The following is a 12,500-nucleotide window of genomic DNA, read 5'->3' on the forward strand; positions in this document are numbered from 1 at the left end:
CCGCTCCCGCAGCGAACTATTGAAACCTCCGACGGCATACACTCGGCCTGCCATGGAAACCACACCTGAGGAACATAAAACAGGACATCGGAGGAAAATGTGTTCAAATGTTTTAGAGGCCGTGTTCATTGTCGTAATACACTGCTGTGCTTATGTTGTCTTTTCTTATTGCATCTCTACGTGTGCAGTAAGAAGTGAAGAAGTTGATGCTTCTTGTTCTTATGCATGTTTTTAAATAAAAAACCCAAAACACACACACTAACCTGCCCGGCAACGTCTTGAGGGCAAGTCAGCTACTTGGTACCATCGATCATCCTGGAAGTCGTAACACTCCACACTGCGGATGGCTTTAGGAGCCTGACCACCCACCACAATCATCACCTGTAAGGTGCACACACACACAAACACACACGCACACAAAGGTATTTTGCTTAAAGGACAGCTGGAACTTGTATTTCTATTTTCAAATGTTGTTGCTTGTGTACCTTTGGGATGCTGACAGGAGTTCGCGGCCGTGTTCTGTCTGTCTTGATAAGGTGCCGCTGGTCCGCTGGCAGCAGGTGATACTTCATTGCCTCGATGAGAAAATCCTTACAGGTGTTGTTGTTCTTAATCAAAGCTTCTTCTTCAACAATCTGTAAAGAAGAACCACAGCTTAGACAAAAAAAAAAAAATATTATATTTTATATATATATATATATATATATACATACATACACACATATATATACACATACACACAGATAGCTCCATGACATTGCAATTTCATGCATCTCTGGACACTTGATAGTTTCTGCTTTAGTGGGACTTCAAATGATTCAATACAGAGAGGATGCTTTGTTTTGTTGTGATGCCTTTTATCATCTGGAGACTCTGTTGTTACTATTTATGATTACAATCCAATATCATGTCTAAATGAACTTAAAAGAAAAGCCTGAGTTTGCATCTAAATGCAAAAAATTGTACAGAGGCTACAGCTTCTGAACACAGCAGCTGTAGACCTGGAGCTTTTTGCTGCACGTCCCAGTCAGTGCAAAAGTTTAAAGAAATGCTAAAGATGATTATTCAGCGTACGAAAAAAGATGTATTTTACCTGAACCAGGTAGTCTCTGGACAGTAGTGGAAGTCTGACATGTTCCATTAGTCTCGGCATGTGCTCCAGACGAGACGGCTTGTCGTGTTTGATCCAAGCTATCATTGCCTCAAACACCTGGGAGAGAAGAGAGGAGGGTCAAACAGTAGTTAAGATGACTTGCAAGACCAGCTGGACAAAAGACGGGGTGAGTTTTTAAAATGTGCTCTTTCCATTTTCTCTCTTTTCTTTCTGCTATTAAAAATAAATGCAGACATGGCTTGAGAATGCAGTGACACACAATGGTTAAGTACAACACTCCAGCTGAAGATACTGCTGTATTTTAAAGGTAAAATCACATTATGCCAGCAGCAGTGAACATAACAAGGGTGGTAGAGTTTTGCTTTCCACTGCAGCCCATCAGTAATTTGCTCTTCTATATTTACTGATTGCACACATTAACAGGTGATGGTTGACAGCGCATCAGCTATAGCTGCTGAAATAAGACCATCACTCAACGTCCATCCATTGTTTCCTTAATCCATTTTTTCTTGTGCAGGGTTCAAACTGCTTAGTTTCAAAATTTAAGCTAGAAACACTGACACCTAAAGCAGAATAAACCCACTAAAACCTGTCAGGCTTCAGAAACAGATGCATGTAACTCCTTGATCAAGGCAGAATCATCTCAATCATATGTGTGACATGATGCACATGAACAAAAGCAGCATTTTCTTACATAGCTGCTTCTTTTCTCCAGCTATACCCCCGTACCTTAACATCCTGTAACAGGATGAAACAAAGCGGTGTACATACTGTGTCTAACACTGCCAACCCTCTCAATTTGCCAGCCAGAGATCAGATGACCCCTACCATCATAACAAGCTCATCATGGTGACACAATGTAATGACAAAATACCAATCAGCTACATTATTTATGCTTTTGTGGTTGATAACAGCTAGACTTGATCAAGAATATCTATAAGAAATGTGCAAAAGCATGAAATAACAGAAGCAATTTCCAGAAGTAAATAAGAAAGTGGACAAAAGGAGGCAAATAAAAATAAAACAGAATTAGCTACAATATCAAAATGCCTTTGACCAATAAAAAATGATTAGATTTTTTTGCAGATGATTTTTTTGCTCAGATTAAGTTAGTTTAAAACAAAAAAAAACATCGCCATTCACTGTAAGATGCTGCGTGTGTAACTCCTTAATGTAACTCCATTTATTTCCATGTAGGTTAAGCGTCTTCACAGATAGCACAGGGTGCAATGATATCTAAATTCTGCTTGAAAGCTCTCAAAATGAAAACAGTTTTTCTATTTTTTCCCCCACATTTTCAAAGCTGTAACATTGAGCCAACAGACACATGGACTGGGTTTAACACTCTCACCGATGAACTGGCCAATCTCGTCGTGTCTGTTTACAGTCTGTTTCACACTGGGACAATATGACAGCTCCCCCCCATCTGCCTGAAACACTGCTCTGACAGCTGGATGATGCACAGCTGCTCCATAAGATGCTTCATGCTGACTGGCTAACTACATCCTCTGCATAATGTCTGCTGCCAGATTTAACTAATCACACACAGTCAGTGTGATTACAACTCATAGTGACAGACTTGTTTCCCACCAACGACACTAAAACAAATATTCTGTTCTGCGTTCATAAAAAGTCCCTAAAGACTTTTTATGAGTTTTTTTTTTTTTTTTTACTATCCTTGCATATTTTCCTGTTACATGCAGTAACTAAATGTCACAGGTTGTGTGTTTATGGTGTAATCTGACCTTTTCCTCAGTGGAGACGGTGAGTTTGTCACTGGAGATGAGTGCGCACACCTGCTGCAGGGAGAGACCCAGGAACTCCTCACCTTGCACCACATCAGTGAAATGCTGCTCTGAGAAGCAAAAGCCAGCAGGGTTACGCACAATGCAAACTGCACGGTCCAGCTAATCTCCTAAACTCCAAGAGTCACATTTTGTAGCGTGAACAGGGGCTTACCAGCATATGCATGGGCCTGGTTGAGAAGCTGTGTGCATGTATGCAGGTCAGCAAAGGCTCTTATGCCCAGACAGTTGGTGGGATGAAGCTGAGACTGCAGGAACTCACAGCAAACCTGGCGGACATCCATCAGCTGGAGAAGACTGGCTGCTGGCAAAAGAACCTAAAGAACAAAATACTTACAATGAGACCAAACTGGAAGAAGTTTTAAATTTGCTTGAAGGATGTTGGGAAATATAAAATATTGTGATTTCCACCAACGTTAGACTCCTACATTCATTATGTATGTAAACACTATTAGATTCCTAGGTTAGCTGATAATGACTCCACAGTGTCTTGGTTATATTGTGGTGTTTGTTTCATGTTTATATCTTAGTTTGTTCTCTTACAGTGATAAAAAAGCCAAAACAATTTTGCTATACTGGATCATAATATCCAGAATTTTGTCAGGATCCAGATCTAACAGGGATAGTTTAAAAAAAAACTGTGGGGAACTACTCCTGTATTTTTTTTGGCCAAGTCCCCGGACCATCTGCTGTGGAGTTATAATTATATATACTGAAAATGGCCCTATGTCACAATGAGAAAGAACCCTTCAAAAAATCCCTGGATAAAAAAAATAAATAAATAAATAAATAAAAATCCACCCATTAGTTTTTGCGTAAGGTTACTAACAGCCAGACACACAAAGTAACATAACCTTGTTGGGCTGAGGTATAAAGGGCATTGTACAATTCAATAAGTCATAACCTTTCAATCATGTCACCATCTAGTGAAGCTCATTTAATAAGTGCACCAAGAGGATGTGTGAAGTTGTTGTACAATATGCTAATTAATCAATACAAAATGTTACTTTCATCTCTTATAAATAACCTCTGTACTGTAGCAACCATTTTTCAAGGAAAACTAATAAACATTACGATGGTTTCATGTTGTCAAATAAGAGTTTGATGATGATTCCCTCTCACATGAAGCATCAGACTTGTCACAATCATTACATAATCCAATAAGTTGAACTGACTGTTGTCATTTTGTATTACAGTCATATCGTCTCTTCATCTTTAGAAAAACAGCTGGATGAAGAAAAAAAAAAACCAAAACACATCCCTTCTGCTGCAGTGAAGTTACTTAAACAGAACCTAAGGAGAAAATAAATGTCAGACGATTTATTTCAATCCGCCAAATTTATAACAGCACATTTTATTAGCACTTTAAACACAGATGTGTAACTAATATGTTATAAATGTGAACATTTTAGAACAGCTTTGGTTACTTTGGTTTTGATGTATTTACAAAAAAGAGGAAAAGCATATAACTAGTATGTTATTTATTAGGGCTGTGACAATAAGCTTTTGTCCTGATTTGATTACAATTTTTTGGAGGCTGATTTGATTTAAATTGCGATTCTAACAATTCTTCGATATTGCTAATTTTTGTAGACTAAAAACAAAAAAAATGTACAAAACTTTTTTTGTTAGACATTTTTCTTGATTTCAATTAGGAAAAAACAACACTGTAGCCAGACCATCATTTTGCTGCTATAATTCCCAAGAAGACAAGTAAAAAGATCAATAAAAATGACAAAAATTTTCTAATAGATTTTTTTTTTTCCAAAAAATCTATTTTAAAATTGTGAAGCAAAAAATCCTGATATTCGATTTTTTATATTTGAAATCCCACTATTCATAATGCTTGACCCCAAAAAACTGGTTGTCAAAGGAATACAAAAGTCTACAAAAAAAAGGATAAACAATGAGCCAAATGTGGAAGCATCTTCAACTTATTGTCTCCATAGTTGCTCCAAACGATTCTGTGAAGTCTAAAAAGGCAAACTGAGGTTTTATCTTATATTTGCATCTGTGAACACAAAGCATAGCTGTGCTATAAAACTTCAAATAACAATAAAGCCATAAAACGAACTGTTTAGACAAATCATTAGTCGAGCATTAACAAGTAAAACATTAGCTTTTCTATTAAATAGAAAAGTGAAATCGCATTAATCCGGGGAGCATGAACTGAAAACAACTCGACTTCTTCAGTTCTCAGCTGACTGGTGAGGAGTTCCCAGCTTACACGCTGTTTCTGCTCATTCACACTTGAGCGCCGTTTAAGTCAAATGAGTGTTGCTGGCCCAGCTGACCATCCCGTGGGTTGCTGGGATCATTGCCACCTGTGAGTTGTTTACCTGCCTGCGTCATATGATGTGCTGAAACCAAATAACCCCTTCAGAAGCACATGGCTCAAAACAACACAGCCAGCTGTTCAAGTCAAGATTCAGCAGTCCACCGGCATCGTAAGGACAGTCTCGAACACAACCGTGTGCACATTTTGGAGAGGGAAGACAGATAGTTTGAGAGAGTGAAAGAAGCCATCTATGCTAAATGAGAGAAACCAACACTTAACATAAGAGGTGGTCTCCAGTTTCATCTATCAACACCTACTGTGCAGCCTTTCCTTTCCTTCCCAGTGAGTTACAAAAACATTTGCACCTACAGTTTAATGACTAAAACAGATCACATGTTGGGCAGAAAAACAACTCACTAGCAACAAATGTGCTAGCAAACTGCAGGATGGTTGGGTGGGTCAACAGCATTCATTTGACTTAAACGACCCTCAAGTGTGAATGAGCAAACAACGGTGTGTAAGCTGGGAACTCCTCACCAAACACTTTAAAAGTAAAAAAAAACTTTTGATGAGACAAAAACAATTTGAGGAGACAGAAAGTCATGTTGCTTCAAATCGAGCGCTTATGACAGCGATCCCCAGCCCTGGTCCTTGGGGCTACTAACGTGCAGGTTTTAGATGTTTCCCTGCTGCAACACACCTGACTCAACAAGTCAACAAGCCTATGCAGACCTTGTCACGAAGCAGCTAGAGATCCATTTCATTTTTTTATTAGCAGGTATGTTGTGTGTGCGCAGCAGAGAAATAACTACAGGAGACCAGACGTGGACTGGGGATCCTTATTTTAGGATAACCGTGAGCTGTATGACTGAGAATCTACACCAACAAATCATTTAAATCATTTACTGTTTTCAGCAACTCACATTCATTCACAGTGACAGCAGATGTAATCTGATAAACAGGCTCTGACAGGGAAGTTTGCTTTTCTTGCAAAATTGCAGTCTATGAAAAAGGAAGACACTGGATCGTGGATCAGCAATGTGGGCTGCTCTACTGTAGGTTTTAGATATTCCCCATCTTCAACTTACTTGATTTTTTTTAACTGGTTACTTGTTATATTATATACTGTTAATTGGAATACAGATACTCCCGATACATACTGCACACAGACAAAGCTTTCCTGTGAAACATCACTACACATTAAGTTAACTGGGTCAGTGAGACCGTCTGTCAGCATCTACACCTCTCTAACAGTTCACTCACGTATCCTATGCATGACTATTGTTAATCTCTTCTGTTTCCTGTGCACAGCTGCTCTGAAGACTTGTGCCTTTAAAAAAAAAACAAAAAAAACAAAAAAAAAAAAACTGAAACTAACATGCAGCATCTGTGACACATACATGCATGCAGAACGATTACAAACGGGACTGATATTTCAAAGGGAGATTAAGTAAAACACTATTTTCTAGCCTTGTTTCTTAAAAGTATTAGCCATTGATACACAGGTCTTGCACACATACAAAAAAGCCAATCAGACGGGCACACAGCTAACAGTGGGAGGATTTCCTGCCTCTTTCCATGCACACTTCCTGCACTAATAATCAGAGGAAGTATCCTGGCTGCAGCTGGATCAAGCTGAGCTTTGAGCAGAGCCATGCAGCTCAGGAGTTAATACCACCCAGATAAACAAGGCCTCAATCCTGTGCGTGCACTGCCACACACTTCTCTCAACCATTACCTGCTCTTACACCCCTTGTAGTAAACATCAGCTCCTCAAGCATGTTGACTGTGACCTGAATTTAGGGAAAGACCAAGACTTAAAGCGGCCAGACATTCAAGACCAACTCCATGGTTAAAAGGTGTGCAGTGCCTCACTTTGACAAATCCCCCACAGGTACAATAAACGTTAAAAGCGTGCAAGTTATTGAAGTCGATTAAAGAAATAATTGTTTGCAAGATAACTCCATACTTTGCACTGCTTAGTCTCAAATACAGAGTATTTATTTCTCAGTTTAATTCAGAAGTCTTCTTTAAGAAGCTATAAAAAAAAATCCTGAAAATGACAAGAACAAACAAGATATTTATCATATTATTCTTGCATTTTTCTCCACCTTTAATTTATCCACCATGTTGATGTCAGAAGAACAGTTATGAACATATTTGTTTGCAAATACTGGTTTAAAAAAGTGGGTTTATTCACTGCAAACTGAGATGTGTCTGCTTATTTATTTGCATGGATCCAGGAACACTTTAACACCAGCTTCTTTTTTTTGTTATTCTAGTATGTTTTTCCTTAAATTGCTGAACACAAAAAAGTTCAGCACAAAAGAGAAAGGTCAAGGCAACTGTTTCAGGTTTCCTTCTCCATCAGCAGGAAGTTGTGACTAATGCAGTGGTACTTTTGCTGGGAGTAGCTGCTCTGCCTCAATTATCCAAAACTGTAAATAAGGAAGAATGTGTAAAAAAAAATAAAAATAAACAGAAGTGTTTTCGAAACTATGATCCGCAGCAGTGTTGCATTATTTTCTTCAGCAATGCGTCTGTAACAGTGATAAGAACTTAAAAAATGGTATGAATGGGGAAATACAAAATAATTATGTTGCTGGTGCTAACATATCACATCGACAGTCACTAAAGAAAAACCCTTTCTGATTAAAAAAAAAAAAAAGAAGAAAACTGCTCAAATCACAAAAAAAGAGAAGAAAAACAAAGAAAATGACTGATTTAGCGTCTCACCTGGACGTTGTCTTCTGTAACATCTATCTCTGCTGTGTAAATGTAGTCGACCAGTTTTCTCAGAGTCTGACCGTCCACTTCTCTGATCTCCACCTGGTGGGCTTTACTCTCACTCATGTCACCTGGCCACAAAGCAAAGACATTTAGCTGAGCATGATGGACACACAATCCTCTGATTCAATCAAGAAAACATGGTTTTTGTACCTGTGAACATGGCATAGAAGTAGGGGCTGCAGGATGCTAATACCACCCTGTGCGCTGGCACTTCAACACTCCCCGCCACCAGCTGGACGTCGCACAGCATCTTTTTACTGAAGGATGGTGAGTAACAGAGATAAAAGTAGATAGTATTATTCACCTGAGTAAACTCCCGAGACATGTAAACACAGATATAAACTAGATAATCCTCAGAAAAGCAGAAAAAAGATAAAACTGCTTCTTTCAAAGGTAAAAAATGGAAAGGTGTGTGAAATGTAGATAAAACTAAATTTAATGATTTGCAAATCATTTAAAGACTATATTCAAGTAAAAGTATTATGAAGAGGCCCAAACTACATGCTGCACATCTTACAACAGCATGTTGCCCAAGAAAGCTTCTGACTGCATCAAACCAGACACGTCACTCTCCAAAAACAAAAAGTATCAAACCAGAGCCCCTAAACAAATATGCCACATCGAGCAAGGATGGGAAAATACTTGTCCTAGGTGTTTATATCCTAATATAGGGATGGATGAATAGATGAATGACTAAATAAAAGGTGATGCATCCCAGCAGTAAAATGATATTTTGTCTAAGTGTCATTTCTAATTTAATACAAGGTTTAAATGGTTTGCAAATCTTTGCATTTTGTTACAAATGTCCTCCCATTTTTCTCCTCTAGACAACTTTTTAACCACTGAATTTTATGAAATGTTGCTTAAAAAAAGTTTTCACCAACATTTACAGATAATGTCTGATGCTGTCAGTCGTATAAAAGAACAAACTATGCAAACATGAAGACGGAGCAAATCATGTAAAGAAGCAAGTTTTATGATTATCACATTCAGGATTGTCTGGATTTAAACATGCATTTTCCCTGAAAGAGCTTTCACCAGAATAATATCTTACACCACCCACTGGGTTTTAGTTTGTGCTGAATCAGAGCATATTGATCCTCATCACTGAGATAGTTTAGATGCTGAAAGCTGCAATTAAAAAAAACATGAGTGGACTGCAGAAAACTGCTTTTATCTTCACTTTTTTTTTTTTTTTTTTTTTTTTTTTTTTAAATCTTTTTGGACATGAACTTTTCTGTTCTGTGTAGACTCCACTCCTGCACTGATGTTTTCAGAGCAGGCGAATCAAGACAGACTTGTGTGTTAAACCATGAAACAGTTTTAGTCGGCAGGCACAAACAATGACAGTGACCTACCTTCTTAGCTCGTTCATCAGCTGGAACGCTTTCCTCATGTGCGTCTGATTGAAGGTGTGCATCCCTCCATTCACCATATCCTCCTCTGAATCCGTGTTGCAGTTTGGGCGAGGTGAGGCCGGTGTGGCCACCAGGCTGGTAAGACATGAGAGGCAGTGTCTACATCAATGGAGATAAATGAATACCCCTTAGTTAGACAGGCAACTTCCCTGTTTCATGTTTAAAGAAGGATGGGACAGTGACAATATAAATTACTAACCAAATTGGGATACAATGCTTGCTCACTGTTTAAATTCATTTTGTCCACATCAGGTCTATTAAGCAGTGTCAGGTTTTTCCAAACATTTGCATGACACCGCTGCCGCATCCACAATATTTTAATGTAATCTGCTTTGTAACTCAGATAAACAGATGTTTCACAAGAAGACATTTAGCCATCAGTGCTGGTCCATGAATTCACTTTTCAAGGATTGAAAACTTTAATCAGTTTGGTAATATAAATAGAAAACCGTTAGCTGATCTCCATTAGGGATCACAGCTGACAGGAAATAAATCAATCCTGCCCAAAAAAGAGCCATTAACCGAATTCGTCAGGTTGCTTCACAGTGTAAAGCAAAAACAGTTTGAATATTGCACAAGATGTGCTCCAATACGCCAAATTAATCACAGTCAGTGTTCTCTTAATTGAAGAATGTAGGTTCGAGTCTGGCTCTGAGATGTCAAATCACAATAGCAAGCTAAATGAAACTTCTGCATTTGCAAAACTTTCTAATGTCACAGCATTTGTTGCACTCAATCATAACAAGCACCTAATACATTATTTTTGCATCCTGTCACCTTACATAAACAATTTAACATACATGCACTAAGATGTTAGTGTGATTTAAGTTTGTACTCAGGACAAAAAAATTCAAATTGCATGTACCATGGTCTGTTCCTGATCCCACAACCCTACTAAACCAGTCAGTCATGCCCAATTCACTAGGTGTTAATCGGATACAGTGCAACTGGATCAAAGCTTTGCTTGACTTCCATCCTTCAAATTCTTATGTAAGGAGGCTGCAGTATTGTTATGATACGAGACAATCCCCAATGAGAATATCAGACCCAGAAATGATCTGTCCTAGAAGTATCTGGGAAACACTCGTGCTCTTATTACTCAGATGTGAGGCAGCACAAACAGCAATTTTGCTGTTCTGTTACAAAGGTAGCTTATTAAAAAAAAAAAAAAAAAAAATAATTAAAAAAAAAAAGTTACTGGAATAACTGAGCAAAAGTCCATCCAGTGAGAAGCGCAAAAAAAAAAAAAAAAAAAAAAAAAAAAGCGTGACTCATCTGACACCCCCCACCCCTACCACGTATTAATTTTTAACTCAGGCAAATTATACCGAGTAACCCCGTCATTTTTGTCAGGGATTTCAAGGCTTTGCGTGCACTCAGCATAAACCAGAAAAATTAAATTCTCTTGCAAAAAGAAAAAAATTGTAATTTGTGAGGAAATGTTAGTGCTTACAGAAAGGGTGTTACAAATCAAACCTCTGTGATTAAAAGACTGCTGAATGAAACACACATAGTCTGAAGTTTCTGTTGGTTTAGTAGACAAAATTAGATGTAAATGAAATGGGGATCTAAATCATCTGCTGATAGGTGAACAAATATATTAAATAAAACTAGATTGATCAAATAGAAATATAAAAATAACATGGAGTTGATGAAAGAGAGAAGTTTTCTTTATGGATTGGGGAATAAAAGAAAAGCTGACCATCTTTCCTCCCTTTTCTTTACCTATCGACAGTATCTGGTGTTTTTCCACACCAATGTGGAAGTCTGACTTTGGAGACCATTCAAGTAAATCAAGGTTTAATTTCAAACTTAAACACAATGTAATCAGCTCCAAGCACAGACTAGTACACATAAACCATCTTTGATCGGTATAATATTTTACAGCCTGGTTTTGTCCGTCTCCGACACTGGATGTATTGCACTGTTTGCAAACAAGCATCTCATAATAACTCATCTCATCCAAAAGTTAACTCAAAAATATTAATGGCTGGCTCATAATCAAAATATGCTTACAATGTAATACAAAGTCCATTAACTCATCTGTGCATGTGCCTAACTCTACCTGCTAACTACAAGCTTGTCCATTAATGTCAAAATAAAAGGTTTACATTGTTTTATGTCACTCTTTAGTGAATACTGTGTTGGTTCAAGTTGGCAAACTGGCTAGCTATTAGCATTGCTAATAGATCAACTTCACTGCTAACAAAAGTCCTGCTGATAAATCGTTCCTCAGTCACCACTTGAAAGTTAAACATAACCCACTGTGGATGTAGATAACTGGATCTTTATAATGGAAAGATGACATTTCCTAAATGTTAACATATTAACTTTGGTTAGCAACTTATCTGCATCACCTGAGGTGCCACCAATGCTAGCTACCTACTCGAAGCTAACTAGTCAACACGGCTAGCTTGAATTTGTGGGATAGCGACGAGCTCTGGAGACCGTTGGATTTGTGGCCAGTCGGTCATGTGGGCTAAAATATTATGCAGCAGATGTAGAAGCAGCGTGAATCACAGCTTTGCAAAATAATCCCCACTGCTGAGCCAACTTACCCCAACGACACACTGTCCATCCTGACAGAGTCACCAGACACCACAGCAGGCATGAGAGCGCTGCCCGTGCATCCACACGAAGATTGCATATTAGCAAGATGGATCACGCTGACAAAAAGGGACCAACGTACGCTGTCTCAATATCGCCACTTTCAGCTGCGAATAAACTTGGTTATTTGATGGAATGTGACTAAATATATATTCTATGTTTAGTATAGTTAAAAAATACGATATATATATATATATATATATATATATATACATATACATACATATATACACACACGCACACACACACACCTCAAAAGGCTGAATATGTTATAATTCTGGGTGCAGATTTAGTCGTCTTCATTTTACCACAAATAGATCGAAAACGGATTGAAACGAATTGTTTAATTCAAAAGTAAGATTTGGCTCACATTTTACACCTGTATGTTCATCTTTGACATCTGGTTTCGCTGTTGGGGAAGAATAAACGCCTGACCGTGAATTCCTTTTAATTGTATGTGTGTGAGTGTGAGTATTTTTTTTTTTTTA

The 12,500-nt window shown here is 38.0% G+C and overlaps 1 protein-coding gene across 1 annotated transcript in view; it reads right to left on the reverse strand.

Annotated features, from left to right (window-relative positions):
* The window catches only part of klhl3 (kelch-like family member 3), a gene marked incomplete at its 5' end in the record, with an annotated part of 16,211 nt that extends 4,195 nt beyond the window's left edge, over positions 1 to 12,016 (reverse strand). Inside the window, 10 exons of the mRNA XM_079249736.1 lie at positions 1 to 65; positions 264 to 381; positions 486 to 635; positions 1,094 to 1,210; positions 2,860 to 2,969; positions 3,074 to 3,236; positions 7,934 to 8,055; positions 8,138 to 8,244; positions 9,346 to 9,480; positions 11,964 to 12,016. The exon at positions 1 to 65 is cut by the window's left edge and continues 133 nt beyond it. Of these exons, the coding sequence (XP_079105862.1) occupies positions 1 to 65; positions 264 to 381; positions 486 to 635; positions 1,094 to 1,210; positions 2,860 to 2,969; positions 3,074 to 3,236; positions 7,934 to 8,055; positions 8,138 to 8,244; positions 9,346 to 9,480; positions 11,964 to 12,016 (1,140 nt within the window). The remainder of the gene's footprint in view (positions 66 to 263; positions 382 to 485; positions 636 to 1,093; positions 1,211 to 2,859; positions 2,970 to 3,073; positions 3,237 to 7,933; positions 8,056 to 8,137; positions 8,245 to 9,345; positions 9,481 to 11,963) is intronic.
* Positions 12,017 to 12,500: the final 484 nt, after the last annotated feature.

This window comes from Telmatherina bonti (assembly GCF_933228915.1).
Source record: "Telmatherina bonti genome assembly, chromosome: 12".
Lineage (NCBI taxonomy): Eukaryota > Metazoa > Chordata > Actinopteri > Atheriniformes > Telmatherinidae > Telmatherina > Telmatherina bonti.